At 42.0% G+C, this 20685-nt stretch overlaps 1 protein-coding gene across 1 annotated transcript in view; it reads left to right on the top strand.

The window, feature by feature from the left end:
- Positions 1-2864, top strand: part of lmx1bb (LIM homeobox transcription factor 1, beta b) — a 45261-nt gene extending 42397 nt beyond the window's left edge. The window contains exons 8-9 of the mRNA XM_029439996.1: positions 453-614; positions 1706-2864. Of these exons, the coding sequence (XP_029295856.1) occupies positions 453-614; positions 1706-1863 (320 nt within the window). The 3' untranslated portion in view covers positions 1864-2864. The remainder of the gene's footprint in view (positions 1-452; positions 615-1705) is intronic.
- The last annotated feature ends 17821 nt before the right edge of the window (positions 2865-20685 follow it).

Here is a 20685-nt window from a genome sequence, read left to right as displayed (position 1 = left end):
CTTCACAAATTGAATAATTACACTTAATAACAACCTACAGAACATGTCACTGTGTGAACAAGACGACTTCGTATCAAAAGCAAGTCATAAATTCTGTCTGGTAACCAAAACTAAATGAATGGCAGACGTCATTCTGCGGAGCCAGAGGGGAGGGAAGGGCTCCGGTGATGAGGAGTTGTCCCTCTCAGTTAGCCCAGAGCGGTGTTTGTGCAGGGGATTGTGGGAGAAGCCACAGGAAAGACTACTGTAGGTTTCCATGGAAATACTAACAGATGCAGGCAAAGGTTATTATGTCTATCTCACACCAGACTCCTTTTATTCTATCACAGAAAACAGAAACTCTTCACATGTGTCCCCTCACACACCTTTCTTCCCTCTGTGCGTGACTGCATTTGTTTTTGACATTTTCTGTAATGTCCCCCCCCCCCCCCCCCACCCCCCCTCTCCTGCAGAGGTAATGTCCAATCGAATGGAGGGGATGATGAACTCCTTCACACCGCTGGCTCCTCCGCAGCAGCAGCTGGTCGCCATGGATCAGAACGGTTACAGCACAGACCCGTTCCAACAGGGGCTCACCCCCCCACAGATGCCCGGGGACCACATGAACCCATATGGTGAGCATCCAACCACCTCTCACCCCCTGAATATACCAAAAAAAAAAAGAAACACCCACTCCTGCTCTTAGAAACACACACATGCCTGTCCCTTGATCAACCTCATCGCTCCCCAGCGTGGGACATGTGTTCAGGCCGCAGCTCCCCTGATACGAGCAGCTTCTCCCCCCACATGAGATAACACGAGAACACTCGTAAGCTGTTTTGATGTTCATTTTTAAATCTGTTTAATATGGTTTTAACTCGCCGCCTCCACTTCTGAGACGTGCAGCGTTACTGACGATGTTTCCCAATGGTGGTAACAAACATGTGGTCAGCTCCAGATGAAGTGCGATCCAGACAACGATTGAGGGTCGTGAGAGCTAATGAATCAGAACGGGAGAACAACAAGTCTCTGATTTCTGTGTGATACAGGAAATAATTAAAATGCAAAAGGAGGCGTCAATGGAAGTATTAGTCCACAGGATGCAACTGGAATAACACATTTCTGAGTGATGGTCTCAACAAGCCCCAGAGGGACCATTTCCTCAAGTTCATAACGTCCTTATAATTTGCCTCCATTTAGTTCATCTCAGTAGTAAGAACCCAAATCCCCAGTCTCATCACTCCTTTGGTTTGGGGAAAAGAACAATATTGGCAAGGCATTAAAAGATATGTCTCCAAACACTGTCCCCATTTTTGTGCAACACTATCATTAAGATCCAGAGTGTAATAAAGTTAACTATTCCCTCCAGAGAAATAACATGTTGAGGTTTTATGAAAGGCGGAAGCAGTTGCTATTAACCAGATCTTTTAGGAGGATGCCCCTTGTTTACATGCTTCCTCATAGACCGCAATTGTCCCAGCGAGGGCAGCAAAAAGTGAGCTTTGATATCGAACAAAACAGCCATCCCAATTGTGATGACACACAACAGCCATTCCTCAAAGTGACTATTAGTAATTATAATTTCCCAAAGCTGCTATAAATCTCAAATACAAGATTGCATTGATTTCACAGTCGGGAGAAGGGAGGGGGGGTGTTGTTGGGTTCCTTTGAGTGACGCCTCTGCCACAGAATCCTGACGGCTATCTCTGCGTCTTTCTCTCCGCAGGTAATGATTCTGCATTCCATGACATAGACAGCGACACGTCTTTAACCAGCCTCAGCGACTGCTTCATGGCGTCGTCGGACGTCAACTCCATGCAGGCCCGCGTGGGGAACCCCATCGACCGCCTCTACTCCATGCAGAACTCTTACTTTGCGTCATGAAAGAGGAAGAGTGAAACACATCAGCACAGAATAAACTGCCCATCTCAACGTGAAGCGCGACGACCAGGAGCTTCTACACCAACACGGACACGACAGAAGACACCTCGCAGTAGCTTCCTGGTTATGTGCTGAAGCTTACTCAAAGATAGTGAAACCACTTGTTGTAGGACGGTGACGATTCCTGGGGGAAAAACAGACTTAAATATTGTTAGAGATTATTCAGTAGGATTTGCTTATCTGTCACAGGAGGCGTTACTCTTTTCTTTGCTCACTTAAAGAAACACAAGTAGAAGCCACTGATTCCACTCTCAAACCAAATGACACAGTGAATTTATACAGTGCATGATCAATTGTGAACTCAAACTTTTTGTAAGCCCCCCCCCCTGGTTAAGATGTGGTATTTGGACTGTTTCTTCTTTACACTACATGGATTTCCATGTTCACCGTTAGCATTTTGATCACTTTCAATAGGTTTTAGATATTGTGTTAATAGTAAATAGGTGCAGCATGTCTGCAAGAGTGACTGTACATTTGTGTATGTCTGAGAGTTTGTGGCGAGAAAGAATTGTTTAGAGGAGAAAAAAAAAAAGGCGGAGGATTTGTTGGACAAGTAGGATCAGTGAAGTGTAAATACTTTCCCCGGGCAAATTGGATGTGCATGTTACAAAATGGAAAGCATTCTATTTATTTAACTATAACAGGCTCTTGAAGGTGCATATTAAAACTGAAAAGCTTTATTTAAAAAGGAGAGCATTTTTTCTTTGTTGAGCAATTAGTGAGTTGATGAGTGTCACGACTCATCTGTATGCCTTTTTAATATGAAGATTAACCCTTTTGTTTCGTTTCTTCTTCAGCCAAGCTGTAAATGAGCAATGTTGCTATTTATTTCGTACAGACCATAAACCTTTTGTTGTCACTGTCATATGTGCATTCTCAAAATGTTAAAGTTGCTAATTGACCAAAGTTGACTGGTTTGATGAATAAACAATGTCTTTCTCCTGATAACATTACACACAGGCCGTTCAGTGATCATTGCCACGGTAACGTTTCAACGAACTCACGACATTCCCATCAGCTGTTCGGTATCATAAATAAAGAGTTTCAAACATGGAGCAACAACAAACAATTGGAGAAAAAAAAGCATTTTATTTTATTTTAAGAGTGAAGGAACTCCCCATCCCATAAACTATACCAGCTGGTGACACTTACACTAACTGTTATCCATCTCAAATATAAAATAAAAGCAGATTCAAGCCACCTCATGGCCCCTTTCTCTCACTAAATGTTTTTAGAAACTGAAAATACAAGAACTATATTCGTAATATTACAGTTTCCAAAGGTGCCGCCATGTTGCTTCTGGAAGCAGACCATGGAGACACTGTGGCCCCCTCACTTTCCACAGCGAGCTCTACCAATCAAAGACGTTACAGTTACACTTTAGGATTGTGGGTAGTGTAGTATGAAACATCGTGGATATCCTTCCACGTGGACCTGTGGCTTGTACTGGAGCATAGCTCGTGGTAAGTGTACCTTGGTACCTTGAGCTCCATTAGTACACTAATAAGATAGTGAACATTATAAACCTTTCTCTGCTAAACATCAGCATGTTAGCGCTGTTGTTGTTAGCGTTCAGCCGTGTCATGTGACTCCACAGAGCTATTAGCATTCAGCACATTCTGGTATTTAAGTTCAACAGTTGACCTCATCCGAAGCTTGTAACCACTCCAAGGTATAACTTGTCTGCGAAGAGAATGAGTACACCGAGGCAGAAACATGTAGCGAGGGTGAGGTCGGAGAGAAGTTCAGGTGACATACCGATACAGCTGCACGACTAGAGAGCGAACCCCACCTATAACCTCAGGGCCTGTCGGCGGCTTCTTGGAAGTACCATCTGGGTGCTTCTTCATCTCTCTGACAGCTCCTCAATGTGGCCAGGCAGGCTTCCACCCACTGTCTGAGCATTCACGTGCCCGCGCAGATAAACATTTATGAATTTCTTTGTTACTATGACTCAATATAGTCCTAATGTCACGCTCCTGACAGGGTTTAATAATCTTGGCAGCTATGCCTGAGCAGGAAGAGCGCAGTACATTGTCATATCTGTGACTGCAGTGTGGGACAGATATATATATATATATATATCTCTACTATCAAGTCTTCAATCTGACAGCCAGGTGTTGGAGTTATTGGCAGGGTTACACTGCCATTTATCTTAACTTTCCCACCAGTAGGCAAATTTCCCCAGAGGCACCGCATAGTGACATCTCAGTCTTGCATCTGATTGGAGGAGCTTCGTTTGAATATGCACATAATAGAAAAATAGGTTAAACCCAACTTCAATGGAAAGGTGTTTGTAACTTGTTGTTTCATGTCTTCATGACTTGATGTCGTTTTGTATGAGCCGCAAGAAAAAGTATGACAAGTTGAACAGGAAGCACTCGGTCTGTGTGTGTGTGTGTGTGTGTGTGTGTGTGGTGTGTGTGTGTGTGAGTAACTATAAGCGAGACTTATGACAATGAATGCGTCAGGTTTATACGTGGATTAAAGTGTGAAAGACGGAGTAAACAGACGTGACAAAGGCTTTCATTTACAGTAAACATGGACGGGACTGCTACACACACGTTGTGTTTGCACGGGATCGACAGTACAATTGGATTGAACCTCTCCCTTCTCAGGGCAGGCCAGGTGAGCTTACAGAGAGGTGTTTAGGTGTAGACGAGGACAGAAGGCCGTGCCGCTGACAGTGAAGTGGAAATGTGAGAGTAAACCCTCAAAAACCATAAATTCTCCCACATGATATTTGTTTGCTAAAATATAATTCCACTATATTATAGGTACAGTGCATGCAAGACAGTAAATCATCCAAGAAATGCAAATTAAAAAACAAACAAACAGACAAAACGTGTGAAATAGCATTAAAAATAGTGTTAAATAGCAGAATAAACATAGTAAATAGCATTAAATGCTCTGTCTAATCTTGTACTCATTGTTATGTTTTTGCTGTGAAGCACTTTGGGCTGCAATTCTTGTATGAAAGGTGCTATACAAATAAAGCTTATTATTATTATTATTATTATTATTATTATTATTATTATTATTATTATTAATAATAATAATAATAATAATAATAAAAATAGCATTAACTTGAAGGGGAATCCTCCAAGCTCATTTCCATAAGTGAAAAATAATACAGAGCCGAAAATGTAATGTGTTCTTCCTTCACACATGCTGCACCCTTCCAGGTTCATTAAAGTACTGTTTCCCCCCCCAATCCTGTTGACAAACCAACAAACCAAAGCTAAAACATAACCTCCACGGTGGAGCTATAAACTAATAACTTGAACTATTAGTTGCATAATTATACAAATCTTTGGAAATGCTCAAATACTTAGTTAAGCAACTATTCTGCTCTGTTGTCATCACCTACCATCATCAATGACTCTGATCTGTTGCTTTAATTTGATCATTCAAAAGGCTTCTACTGTGACTCAGGGTACGAAGCATTAGTGGGAGTAGACGTGGACTCTTGTCCCCACTTTCTTCACTTCAAGCCTCCAATTTGCCAAACGGTAAAAAGCAACGAGTGAATAAAATGTCGCTGCTTGTTCTCTGGCACTTGGACGCGGATCGGCCAAAGACGACACTCAGAGGTTGAGGTAAGTGTGGCCTCGATATGAAAACAGTCGCGCTGAAACCCGAGCTGAAGACACACACACACGCACACATGCACACATGCACACGGGGAGTTAAGAGTCAGTAAACTGTTCACACATTTACTCTTCTGCCGTTCTGGCACCACATAGGAAATGAGTCTAGTGACAATATTTTCATTAGATAACCAAAATCCTGAAATTTTCCACCTGAGACACAATTGGAGGTTTGTGATTCATTTTCTCCCTTAAGTGTTAGCGTCTCCTGCCCTGCCCATGGAAAACATACGGAGCCTGATTTGTTATTCGGGGTAATTTAAAGCAAGATTCTCAGCAGCTGCTCCATAAAAGCACAGCAGGACCTACGAGCACGGCCTAAGACAGAAGCAGAAGAGTATCTTCATCACTTCATGCCACTAAAGCAGTCAGGGAGGGACTCATTCCAACCATGCAACACTTTTACTTTTGAAATGCCCGTTGTTTTGAATGCTCTGTACGTCTCTCTGTCATTTCTCAACCCCACATTTGTATCAGACCAAAAAATGTTTTGAACAAACCAAGCCCAATTAATTGCTGGCCAAAGACACTCAGACGTTTGTGGGTTCAGTACAGTCTAGATTTCTTCTCATGATTTCACAGAGTTCACAGGAGTTCACAGCGAGTCCCCAGCGGGAGCAGGGGAGGGTGGGGGGGTGGGGAGCATTTTGGGTGTTTTCGTTGGGCATTTTCCATGGTGTGTGGTTAATTGTTAAGGGAGACTTTTAACCAACGTCTGACACATATTCTTTGAGCCTTGACGGCTTGTGCATAACCAAAAGACAGACTATGCTGTGGTTTCGACCATAGAGAGGGGTCACAGCCAAATATCCAAGCATGTCCTCACAGCAGCGCTCTGCTTTATTGTGTCAGTCATGGTATGAGGCATTGTTTACATGCTTCAGCTCCGACACAGACGTAGTGACAGTGGTTTACTTTATTCATCCCACTGCAGGAAACTATTTCACTTGCAATAACACATAACGATGCAGACTTTGGAACACGGCTCAGAGGAGTAATTGTAATTAATAGAAATGCAAGAAAGACAAAATGTATAAGAAAGCTTCAGGTGCAATCCAGTACATTCAGTCCTCAGTGTCTAATAAAGAAATGAGTGGACATTTCTGGGACATGTAAACATATTGCTCCAACTGGTTTCTTTTCCAGCTTGTACGCCTGTTCCTGTGCTGAGAAAAAGATGGTGTGGGATTCACCCCTCAGCGCCCAGGGGTGCAGATAGAGCCCTGGATAGGGCTCGGTAATCCCCACCACTATTGGAGCCCATCTGTTTTGGTTTTCATTTTTCTGCATTATTAGTGCTTATTGGTACATGGTCTAGGAATGTAGCCAAGGTGTTTGAAGTCAAGGAGGAAGGTGATGCCAGGGGCATTAGTTGAAGGAATGATGACCTTAAGGTCTAACACAAGCCAGCACTGCTAACCTCCAGGAGCCTCTCCCTTGATGTTGGAATCCAAGTCCTGCACTCTCTCCTGCCTATGACGCTGTGGACGTTGAGATTTTGCCAGTATTGCCGCAGTCCTTTTTGGTATGATGATGTACTAAAGAAACTTGCAAAACCTGTAAAATATTTCCAGTGAAGATGAAAAGATATAGCACTGATTTATGGTCTTTCAATACCTTTCCAAGAAAAACTATGAATTCTTTCATGTTTGATATGTTTTAGCAAACATTATCCGCTGCCTCTTATATGTGACATTGTACTATGTTATAGCAGCAAGAGAAATACAATAAATAAGAGATGCTAGCAGCTCTGTGAGGCTAAATGCTAACATCAGCATGCCAAGATGCTAACACACTGATGTTTAGCAGAACAAGCTCAACTTATGCTGATGGGAAATCTTGACCTGAGGACGGAGCTACGTATAAACTGAAGTCGTCACAATTCAGTCTGAGGTGGGCAAGAATGTCGGTGCCACATTTTATGACAAGCCACATTTTAAAACCACAAATGTGAGCTTAATGAGGGCGCTGGAGGAAAAGTCAGCGGATCACCAGTCATGAGGATAAATGATCTGGCAACCATGAAGGTCTGACCGAAGTTACATCAGGTACTATACGGCCCTTAAAGAAAGAAGAAAGTTCTACAAAGTGAATGTTGCTTTTATAATCAGAGTATGAGCTATGAGAGTTTGAATACAGTAGACTAGAACCATCATGCTGTCCTTTAACTCACATGTTACTTTGGCTTTCTCTTTTGATATCCCAAAGACAACAAACGTCGATTAAATTCCACTCATACAAAGAGTGAGTGGTAATTAGCACTGAAATGATTTCCTCTTCATGAAGCTAACTGATACCTGTTTGTACATAATAATGATTTGATGTGAGTTACTTCCTGCATCCGCGCTGAATAAGCTTTTGAATAAGCTTTTGTTGATCAGTGTGCGGCACGGCTTTGCAAATGTCAAAGCGGAGCAGAGAATTCAATCCGTCACCGAGGAAGATAAAAGCGGCAATCACATTAACCACAAGAGCTGGAAGAGAGTGTGCAATGCAGTTCAGGTTACTCAGCAATTTAATCGTGTCAATAAAGATCCCCGTTAATGTGTGTTACACTCCTCTCTCCCCCAAAACATTTTTGCATTTGAAAGAGATTTTTATCGGTGTAATCTGAAAGCTTGTTAAAGTTTTGAATTCACAGTAAACTCCTTTCTTCCTGTCTGGATGAAGTTGAAGAGGAGAGGAGGCCGTCTGTTCTGGCTCACTAAAGGCTTAGAAAAGGTTACGTGTAGCTCTGGATGTGGGACACGCTGCAGGACAAGGTGAGCCCTGAGCTGTGCGTTTAAGCCCTGGATGTTTCGACAGAACTCACCTGTGAGGCTAATAAATCAGCAGCAGTGTACGCTCAGAGTTGAGCGCGGACAGTAAATCTGAAAGTCAACAGCCAGCGAGGGCTTAACCAAACTGTTAGGAATTCTGTATTTGGCACATTTCCTGTCATGTATGCCCTTTATTATATACCCCAATGACTCCAATTAGAGGCTTTCTGGAGTCAACGACCTATAAAACAGACATTTAGCTGTGAAAATAAAGCTTGACCTCTGATCTTCCGGTTGGACGTTATAAAAGAAGTCTATACCTTTTGTTTGTTTATATAAATTAGGGCCAAGAGAGTGATTCCCAATCCCAACGATCTTTATAAAACTGTAAATCAGTATCTAGTGAGTGCTATTGCACAGAGATCCTCTAATGACCACTGGGCCACAGCTGACCTCCTGCGTGACTCCTTCTAACTTGATAATCAGTATTTTCAGAAGACAGAGGTGTGTGCTCCTCTGCCCTGGTGTGACCTTTTACACTGTAGCAACAACCGACATGATTATCAGTTCATCACGACAATCGTAATCCATAATGTTATATATGAATATCATTTGTCAGTCGTGTCTTTCTGTCCAATCCCCCCCAAGAGACACGGAGCTCCTCTAATAGAGCTTTGATTTGGAGTGCATTGATTAGCCTCTTGCTCTCCTCCAGTTAACAGCAGACAATCATCCTTTGTCCAACAGCCCGGCCTTGTGCTGTGCTTTTGACAGTTTTATTATAAGGTCTAAAACAACCCAAATAAACCTGAAGATGAACAGCCTCCTCTTGCTTGCTTTTCAAAAGGTTCACCATATGGATTTTTTGGTGTCTCTCCCAAATGTCACGGCTTAATTATTAACCGTGGGGCCATTTTGGAGAGAGATTTGCACTTTTACAATATTGTTGTGCCTGGTGAGGTTAAGTGTTGAAAGTGCAAGGAAGGCCATTGTCCTTCCTCCGTGTTTAATGAAGATGGATTTAGAGATGAAGTGTAGGGTGTAATAAAGACAGCGTGACCTTTAAGGCCTTGCTACAAGTAGAAGAACACGCTGATGGTTTGAGCAGATAGATAATACGCTAGAAGACTTAAAAAGGTTGTGAATTTAATTGAGTTGAGCGACAACATATTTTATCAGCAATAGATATTTGTTATATATTTGCTGTCATTGAACGCCTTATTGTAATCGTCATTTTTACACCCTTTTCAATAGATCCATGAGCTTTAACTCAAGATTACAACCAGTCACGAACACCAAAGGTCGTGACCTCCCAGTGTGGCCGTTATGAGTAAATATTGATTACACTACAGTCAGTCAGCTAAGTGGAGCCACCAGAGCAGAACACAGCCGTGTACTGTGGAGGTTCTTGAAAGGAGTAATATCTGGCCTAATCCCAGCCTCAGCCCGGCCCTCGCCACAGCCGGTGCACTTCTCTCTGCTGTGCATATCAGCATGTGCGTCTCCGCGCTGGGCTCAGGTTTCCCAGAGCTCCTGCTTGGTGCAGTCAGAAATTTGCGGTGTGCGCGTCTGAATAGGCTCCTGAATCTTAAAGTCCTCGTGCTCGGGGCTTCCTCCGTGGAGTGGCTGACTCCCAACATGGTATGGCAGTATCTGAGTTCACATGTTCCTCGCCCCCCCACCCACCCACCTTTATACATGTCATCAGACTGGCTGTGCCCGCCTCAATGAAGGCTCTCTGTTGACTTCCTCTGCTGACAAGCGAGACGTGACCAGCTCCAATGGCGTTGAGCGCTAACCACTGAGCAGCGCCTTGAAATAGAATAAGTACAACTCTGTTATGAAATACTTTACGTTGCCAAATCCATAGCCTATACTGTGGCTTTTTTGTGTTAAATAGGCTCTTTTTTTTTTGGGGAGCGGGCAGTGATGTTTGATTCATATGAGACAGAGTTTGAATAGTTTAATGAGCGTGTTTAAAGGAATAGTTCGACATGTTTGGAAATACCTTTGTTTTCCTTCTTGTCGAGAGTTAAATGAGAAGATTGACACCGCTCTTGTATCTGTACGGTAAATAAAAGGTTACCACCAATAGCAAGTTAGTGTAGCTTAGCATACAGACTGAAAACAGGGGGAAACAGCCTGGTTGTGTCTCCTCCCAGTACCTCTAAAGCTCACTTATTAACGCATTGTTTCTAGTTTGTGTACTCCGCAGTGGTGGGTTAGGGTTAGGGTTAGGGTTAGGGTTAGTTGCCACACATTCAGCGTTGATAGGCAGATGCTTGTTACCTTCAGACATGGCTAAGCTAGCTGTCTCCCCCTTTTTTCCCCAGACTTTATGCTAAGCTAAGCTGCAGTTGGTGGCCTTATATATTAACAGACAGATGTGAGGGTGGTATCAAGCCTCTCATCTAACTCTTGAGCAAGAAAGTGAATAAGTATATTTACCAAATTGACTATTGCTTTAGGTTGTGACCACCGTACGTGGTGATAAAAATCTTTCATTACATCATAACTCCCAACACAAAGAGAGGATTTGGAGCCATGCAGCAGTGGTGTCAGGCGTCAAATTGACAGAATGGCCCTGATTTTATTCTTCGGGTGTTTTGGAAGTGGAGGCTCGGGAGGAGGCGGCAAGCCCTGACAGAGAGCTGACATTGTACACAGCAGAAACCTACCCACAAACCTTTGCCTGTGGCATGCCCTTTGAAGGTACATGTCTCTTCTTGACGTTTCTCTTCAACTTGCCTTGGGTACATTAGATTCCATCCTCTTGGTCCACAGTTTGTGTTCAAACTGTATGAGATGATGCAGGAGATAAAAAAACCCCACTTCAATGTCATTCAAGGGAGGTACAAAGTCATTAATCCTCAAAGTCAAAATGAACCGTTCCAAAAGAAAAGAGTATGAGCTGCTCCACATTCTGGTCTGACGTCTTGAGGTGAGGTTATGATTTACAATTCACACTGAAAATGTATATGTTACACTGCAAAGCACTCGTGAGTTTTTATTTATTCCTATTTGCAGAATAGCACACCACGCTTCCACATTCTCTCTTGTACACTGCATGCCTGAGCAAACACAAGAGCTGACGGGGAACATGGCATATTTGTGTCACTCCAGCAATTGGAACAGAACAACATTAATAGACCATGCGGGTTGTAATACAATTAAAACATAAATATGCAAAGTACACGTGGGGTGCCACTGCAGTGGCTGCATCTGCAGAGACAGGTGCCAGCCATCTTTAGTGTTCACGACAAAGATCCTCCAGCAAATGGCATCACGGTGATCAGACTGGATTAATGCATGATGCCTGGGAGCTTGAATTTCAGCACGACTTCCTGCCGAAAACAATCTAAAACAGTAAATGATCTCAGCAGGAGGAGCCCCGGTCTATAACAATAAAGTAATTTGAGGCGGATATGTAGGAGTGCTTACGTGTCTAGATCGGTAAGAATGTTGTAAACTGTCAGTACTGAGCAATGTTGTAATGAGAGTTCCTATCCTTTATGTTGGATGGCAAAATTGGACACAGAAGACGTCGTCCTTCTCTGTCTCCTTACAAAACAAATCAGTTAATGATCATTATCTGTTCTCTGGTATATTTCTTTGATATGAAAGGAGGTGCGAAAAACATTCTGCATGTCTGAACAGAAAGCTTCTTGTGTGCTCCGAGGCAACTGAAAGCCAGCATGTTCCAGATAGTGGAAGCTGACAGAGTCCTGTCTGCAGAGCTGATTCTGGCCTTCTGACATGTCCTTTTGAGAGGCATTTACTCTCTCTTTCATCAGGCTCATTCTTGGTGGTCCTGTATTCAATTTGGCTGATTGAGTGGACGGTTCCAGTTGCCGCCTGGCAATTTCTACAGATGTACACAAAATGTCAGTCAAGAAGTGACTGTTCAATAATATAGCTTTACAGCCAATACCCAAGGACCTGTAGGCCATTACACGGCCATTACCAGTGAAATCCCTGTCTGGACAAGTGGAGGGAAACTAATGCGTTGCTGTGACGAAGGGTTCTCATTGTGAAGGTTGCAGCAAGAGCCGAACAGGGGAGATAGGATCAAGTGCAAATTAAGATAGTGCAGTTTACTGTGTTGCTACAGCGTGTAAGTTCTCATCATTAAAAGAATAGAAACTTGTTTTTCAAGTGTGTTCCAACAGGTTCACTCAGGTGTGTTGACACGCCGCTGACACTAGTGAGGAATTAAATCATCGTAGTATTTAAAAAGTTAAATTGAAAGTTTAAAGTACTGCAGGACTCTTGCAGTATTTGACTTTATGAACTCGGTTGAGTTAATGTACAGTAGACAGTTCATCATAAAAATTAGCTGTCTAGACAACTTCATTGCAGCCACTGTTTCTGACGAACCTAATTCTTAACATCCACATCTGTCTTTATTTTCCTACCAGCTTTTTAACTGTCTATCACAGTGTGGTCTCCCGAAATTTGCTGGGTGTTTCTCCACAAATCTTTCCAACTCCACTAATACATCTACTTTCATATTTCTTCTGTGGTTTACCATATATACTTTAGTCTTCTAGATTTTTTTTCCACTAAATATCTAAATACACAAATATGTTTCTGGTGATCAACTAATAATGGAATCACGATAGAGCTTTGAAACACGGCCTGTTTCCGATCTGGCACAATCAAAGTCGATAAAAAAGGAACAGCATAGCCTAAGAAATGTCTACAAGCTAAGTGAGCATGACATTTAAGTGTGTTAGCATTCACTCCTCTGTGGAGTGAAGCTAAAATGTTCGGATGAAGGGGGGGGGGGGGGGGGGGTTGTGTCTTGGATTAATTAAGCGGAGGAACTCCCAGTTTGGGGAGCTTAGCATGTGCAGGGTGATGTTTTCTTCGGACTCTTTTCCACAGGGATAGGTTTGCACTCATCTTTGATAGTTAACCCCATGTGACCCTTCCCTAGAGCCGGTCCCACTCCCACCTCACTGCTCCTGCTTCTCATTAGAGCCTGTCCACTAGTCTGACTGGGTCTAAGTAGGCCGCCACCCAGGACACTGACGCACCGGCCCCTCCAATAAAAAAATATAAATACTGTGTGTGTGTGTGTGTGTGTGTGTGTGTGTGTGTGTGTGTGTGTGGAATCGCTGTATGACTGTGTGAGTTTCCAGTGAAGAAGATGTCAGTGTTTAATTCATATTCGAGTCAGATTAATATGTATGCATGTGCATATGTTACTCAAATTACGATTCCACTCATTAAACAGTTTAGTTTGGCGTGTGGCAGCACTACAGTGAGATCATATTTTACTGACTTCTTTAAAAAAGAAATTCAATTCAGTTGATTGAATTGAATCAAACGGCTTCAATTTCCACACATTGTCTGTATAATACATGTGTTTGGTACATATGTACCAAACACATGCTTGTGTTTTCCAAGCAAAATAGATATTAAAAACATGCAAATAAGTTAATCTAAAATATCTTTCATATGTATGTATATATAAAAATAAATCTATGAGCTTATCGCACATGAGATAAGCTGTTTTAATGAGCATATTTTACAGCAGAGGCGACAGGGTTGAAATTGCAGCTGAGTCATTACCCTGTATCATTGCTATCTCAGTGTATGATGAGACGTGAATTTGTCTGACCTCCCCGGGGCAGCACAAAGGGCTGAATTCAAAGCGGGGCACCCAGAGGCCAAGCTGGCGGCAAGCCCAGCTGAGGAGCACCAGCCAGCCACCACCTGCATACTGCTGCTCGCCCAGTCTCCCTGGATATGAACCCCCCACCCTCCCTCCCCTCACTTCAAATACCACCCCCTCTCACCCCCGGCTCTGACAAGCCTCATCTGCATCCCAGTCATATCCTACTCCCACTCCTAATATCTGCCCAGTCCATCTGATCTGTCCATCACGCAGTCTAAATGCTATGTGACGGCACCACTATGGCCTCAGCTGTGGACTCTCCTTTCATCCTGTCACCGAGCTGTTGCCGAGCGGATTTTCAGATCCAGCAGCGACAATGATTTGTGCAATCTTTTATCTCCCCTCACATTGTGATTTTAAGTTAGAGTTTGGTGGCTAATTTTATTGTTTTTTTTGTGTTTTTGTTTATATAATAGTTTCTGATAGCGGAAAAAAAAAAAGCTACAGCAAATTCCCCTCCCCCCCCCCCCCCCCCCCCCCCCCGGCTGGCCTTTTTTTAATCCAATAAAACTTCAAAGACTAGAAATGTCAAAACATTTATAGCTGTTCCAAAGATATTTGATTTTAAAGAGATTTGTTCCGCTTGTCAAAGCAGCGATTATCTACTTCAGCTAATCAAAATTTTGTTATGGATGTGGTTCATCTGATGAGTCCTCCCGAACGTTTCAAACTTAAGGTGCTGTATGCCAGGTTTCTATTTCCCCAGTTGTTTCAGTCCAATGATGGAGGCTATCCTGTGACAAAGCGAACTTTGACACTTATTTCAGCTGCTGAATTAGTGTAAATATTTAAAATATATATATCCAAGCTGAGAAATGTCAATAACAGTTTGATTATTTGCGTTTAACCTTCCATGTGTTCAGCCTTCACACAGCTCAAGTGTTTCTCTCTTGCTCAACAGTCAAAGTGTGTCTCTTTTAGCTCAATAGTGCCCCCTGGAAAATAGTTTGTGTACTGCCATCAACAAAGCTGGATCAGGATGTAAAAAGATGGCAGCCCCCTGGACCGATCATTTAGTCCTCCCAACAGCCTCCAGAGAAGTTCTGGACAGGAAAGGTAAGCACGTAAAATAATGTGAAAATGGTTGCTAAACCACACATACAAAGCAAGAATAATCACATGTTCATTGTAAGGATTATCTTTAATAAGTGTGGTATCATTATGATTAGCTCACTTGCTAATAACAAAGACTCCCTTCATCCACTCTGTTTTGAGTCAACTGCAGTTTCCAAATTTCACCTTTATTATGATGTTTGCACTTAATTTCCCGTAAAAACTCAGATGTCACAACACACATGACCGCTGGCCTTGAGCAAAAAAACGATATTAAAACACTGCTCTGGGAGGACAACAAAGCCAGACAGGGAACACTGGGATGCCAGTGCCAGACAATAAGAGGGTGAAAACGGAGGATGGTAGAAATTCTCCTCCCAGCTGTAGACCTTGTCGGATCCCTATCCTGAATTCCTGAGCTGTCTGGAAGAGCCCTCGGGGCTGGCAGAATGGCAGGGTGCGTTGTGGGAGTCTGTCCTGTTTCTGTAAGCCCAGGCAGGGGGTCAAAGGAGGAAGGAGGGGGGGGGGGGTGTTTGATAACGCTGCATTTTTGACCCCCTAACGCTCCTGCCGTCTCATGCCGCAGCGTCTGATTCACGTGGAGGCCTAGGCAGCCCTTTAGAGTCGTCTCTTAGATTCATGCCAAGACTAATTCACCGTCTTGTTGTGGGCGACAGTGTTTGACACCGTGCATCAGCTTCCAAGGTGGACTAATGGCAGAGTTCACATGAGGTTAAAGGGTTAGCGTGCTTTACTACTGCTCTAACCTTGATCACTAAAGTAATTATGAAGGAAGGAGGGACCGAGAACATGCCTGAGGCTGTGGACGTGGCAGATCAGACTCAATGTGTCGGTGTGTAGTTTTGTAGGTGTGAATAGGCGTGTGCATGTATTTGAAGTCAGAACACAAGCAACACCCAAACACATCACTTAAATATTTCACACTTAGAACATTTAGGTGACGCTTTCATCCAAACAATCATGAGGATACAACTCCCAACGGAATTACAGTGCTTCACAGCAAAAACATAACAATTAGTACAAGATTAGACAGAATAAGAGCATTTACAGTACAATAATCACAGTGTAGATGTAAATGAGTCTGAAGTACCATTACAAAAATAGCAGAAATGAAATAGAAGAAGTAAAATAGTATAAAATAACATTGGCACACCATTCTTGTAAATGTTTTAAAATATCAGGGCCATATTTTGAAAGCATGAGATCAACAATGGCCCCCTGTGGCCCTTCAACTGGTTTACTCCCTTTGCTACCCAGTCCTGGTAGTCTTTGTATTTATGTTTACAGCGTCAACCTCTTTATTGACCTTTTAACGTATAAAACACAGACGTCTCCGTGAGTCCAGATTCTTTTGGCAAAATCTTGGTTAAAGCCCGGTTCATAAACAAACCCCCTGTTTGTTAAGTTTTATGAAACCTATCAGTTAAAGCCAGTTTTTCTCCAATATATTCTTTAATCTTTCATTTTTCCACTAATTGTGTAAAGAACATGTAAACACATTTATCAGAGAAACTTCCTCTATTTGATCTAAAGTTTTTCAATAATACACACTCTGAAAATGTATCCTAGTTACCTTTACACATTCAATGTTAAACCAGTAATAATTCACCATTAAGGCTAAGATAAAAATATATAAAATATCACCATTAAAAGGCTAAAGTAAAGAGATATAAAATATCACTATTAAAAGGCTAAAGTAAAGAGATATAAAATATCACTATTAAAAGGCTAAAGTAAAGAGATATAAAATATCACCATTAAAAGGCTAAAATAAAGAGATATAAAATATCACCATTAAAAGGCTAAAGTAAAAAGATATAAAATATCACCATTAAAAGGCTAAAATAAAGAGATATAAAATATCACTGTTAAAAGGCTAAAGTAACGAGATATAAAATATCACTATTAAAAGGCTAAAGTAAAGAGATATAAAATATCACCATTAAAAGGCTAAAATAAAGAGATATAAAATATCACCATTAAAAGGCTAAAGTAAAAAGATATAAAATATCACCATTAAAAGGCTAAAATAAAGAGATATAAAATATCACTGTTAAAAGGCTAAAGTAAAGAGATATAAAATATCACTATTAAAAGGCTAAAGTAAAGAGATATAAAATATCACCATTAAAAGGCTAAAATAAAGAGATATAAAATATCACCATTAAAAGGCTAAAGTAAAAAGATATAAAATATCACCATTAAAAGGCTAAAATAAAGAGATATAAAATATCACTGTTAAAAGGCTAAAGTAAAGAGATATGTTTTTAGCTTACTTTTGAAGATATTGAGCGAGCTTGCCTCCCTAATGTCTGCAGGTAAAGTGTTCCAGAGCTTTGGTGCATAATTGCAAAAGGCTGCATCCCCAATTTTCTTTTGGATGTTTCTGGGAACATTTAATAAACCAATAGTGGATGATCGTAATGTTCTTGGGGGCACATAGTTGATTAGAGAGTTGGCAGTGTAACTTGGTGCGGTTCTGTTTAGTTGCTTTGTATACAAGAAGGAGGACCTTAAAGTCAATTCTAAAAGTTACTGGAAGCCAGTGAAGAGCGGCTAACACTGGACTGATGTGGTCTCTCCTCTTGGTTCTAGTCAGCAGCCTCGCCGCAGCGTTTTGGATGAGCTGAAGTCTCTCCGTTGTTTTTTTTGGGAGGCCGGTAAAGAGTGCATTACAGTAATCGAGTCGTGAAATCATTTTAAATGCAGAACAATAGCTTCAAACCGATGTAAGTGCTACATACAGAAATATTTTTTTAATGTATTTGCCAAAGTGCTGTTGAAACAGTTCTGCGATGGAAGGTGTGCAGACTTTATGTTGACCTGATATCAGTTGTTCCACCATTTTGGAGCCGGGATAGCAAACCGTTTTATTTGAGGTATCTGGGTCCCGCTCGCAATGAGGGAGCAGCGAGCCGATTGGCCGACACAGAGTTAGGTTGGGTTTGTCCGTGGCATGGATGTAGGAAGAACCTGATCCATAAAACCAGGTGATACAGATATGACTCATGTCATGACTTATCCAGGTCAATATTTGTTTGAGTAGAACTAGTTAGGTACCAAACAACATAATCACACACAGTGACACCACATTTGGCTTTGGAACAATCTGTTCTGCTGACTTACTAAATGAAATAAAGCAGATTTTGGAGCGCTGAGCGGTCACAGATGTGTGGACTTTTTTTCTTGCAAGTGGAAGAAATAGTTTGGACGGAAACCAAATCCTGTGCATTGCTGTTTCAGCATAAATATCAAACAACTTGGCAATTGTTCTTTGTCTTTGAAGTCCTACATACTCCTGTGTTATAATAAATACAGAGTTGTAGCAAAAGAGTGATCAGAGTGAATCATGGGAGGAATCAAATTCACACACGTGGAGATCTAACAGTCACATTCTTGAAGAAAGAAAAACTTGCTCCCAGTCTGTTTGAGGCTGTCGTACTGCATGAAAGTTGACATGTCATATCATGTGTGTTCATCAATGTGCTCTCGTCGGAGCGCCGACCGCAGCTCCGTGTGCAGGACCAGTTCGGCCCTGCGAGGGGGGCGGTTCTGGAGGCGATCCATTATCAGTAATGGGTCAGGGTCACACAATGGGGGCACTTTGTCAGATCTGTTGGGGATGCACTGCGGTAGGCAAAGGGGTCGCTTTGATCTCGGTGCGTATGTTCACCGGAGTGTGCCGTGTCTGTAAACTGATCCACTCTCTGACATTTCCCTCCCATAACCATCTCAGGATCTCTTCTCTAAAAAAAAAGAAAAGAAAAAAAGATAAATATTGCCCAGAATTGACTACAACGTTCAGGGGTGAAAATACAAACCAGTGCTGCTAACAACCGATGCAGATAATATCTTTGTCTTTGCTATTGTTTCCCCCATTGTATCAAAGACAAATGGGTTGTTAACAGTTGGTGTGTGTGCATGTGTGCATGCAAGTGTGCATCTGTGTGCCTTAGATAGGAGCCTGGACAGCCCAGTGTTTGTAGTTTTTGTAGTCCTGAGGGCCCCTGGTGGGTGTGCTCACTTTAAAGGGCCCAGTGAACTGTGAGGACTTGAGACATGAGACTGTGCCGCCCAACTGGCCCCAGGACACGGGTTCACCCGGAGAATGTGAGCTGAGCAGAGGAACTGGGCCGAGACGGGCTCCCACAAACCTCCACTCCATTCCTCAGGACAGCAATCCCATCTGAAAGACTCCGCTCCCGCTTGTCAGAGGGGAAACTCTACCTCGCTGTGGTTACTTGGTGGGATCTGATTCACATCTAAATCTACTATCTTTGTCACAATTTGCTGCACATTTAAAATCAGCCGAATCTGTCAGGACTCAGTCGCTATTGTGCATTTGATGTAAAGCACATGTCGTCCAAAGAAATGTTAAATCTGATTTGGTGGCGAAGATTGAAAGTCAACCAGTTCATTGAATATCTACAGAGTCAAAGCGACTTGTTGTTTGGTATTTAAAGTAAAAGCGAGACATTCTTCATTTTTCTTTTGGTCAAGAAATCTGATAAAATGACCAAAAGAGACAAAATGATAGTAACAAGTATTTTAAAGAGTCAAAGCCTGCAGCTCACACATCTGTCTCATACACCTCACTGTTGTACAACATTGTGCTCTACAGCTGACATGTTTATTCATTACGATGAGCGTATTAATCCAAATGCACTATTTACTCCTGTTTGAGTTACAGTTGCAACAAAACCTACGATGCCCAGCTGTTTTATGATATTACTTAGCATGCTGTAAAAAGATATAATGTATTTGTGATCCTCTTTTGAAGATGTTTATTTATGAGTGCAACTTCTAACATAATGTTTTGTGTGTGAAATATTCCCCTTTGTAGTACACAGAGATATTCATACTGAGGAAAGATACCTTGGCCAGCTAATCATCTGTCCTGTCTGTCACCTGATATTAAAAACCTATATATTTTTCACCAGATCACTTTTTAACGGTCCTGACACCAGCTGTACTGTATGTCGGATTTATTTTTAGCCATGGAGGATAGTTTGAGGAAGCCCTTATAGATAGATTGCACCCTCCCAGGAGAGATAAACAGAGACTGCAGAAGTAAAGCGAACCCCAGCTGAGTGTCGATATCAGGTTATGATGTTTGCTGTTTTAACATGAGCCTCTTTTCTTTTTTCTCCTGTTGTTTCTTCTCCTCTCCGAGGGCAGACAGGCAGACAGAGCCCAGGGGCTGCATCTCCCCAGCTGAGACCTTAGGTTAAGCTCCGAAGAGAAAAATACCTCCGTTGTTGACTTTTTTGCTGCATTTCCTTCATTGCACATCTATTTCACATTACCCTCTGGACTATTCCCATCACAAGGTTTTGTTGTTGTAATTTGCGCTGAGGTTCCTTTAATTTAAGATATTTTTGACGCCGGTTCATTCTGAGGTCAGGGGTTATAAAAACACTGTCAAGGCAAGCTGCTTAGCTGCAGTTAGTGTCATTTAGAGGTAAAGAAATCGACCTGTTTGAAAGAAAACGAGCCAACTTTTCTCTTCTGTTACCATTTAAAAACTATTGCCTCAAAAGAAGACAGAAGCACTGCAACAAAACAGACAGTGATGAATTGTTGCTTTGGATATTCGATC

This window comes from Cottoperca gobio, chromosome 9 (assembly GCF_900634415.1).
Source record: "Cottoperca gobio chromosome 9, fCotGob3.1, whole genome shotgun sequence".
Classification (NCBI taxonomy): Eukaryota; Metazoa; Chordata; class Actinopteri; order Perciformes; family Bovichtidae; genus Cottoperca; species Cottoperca gobio.
Note: the sequence above shows the minus strand (reverse complement) of the source record. Positions and strands in the feature narration are given on the sequence as shown.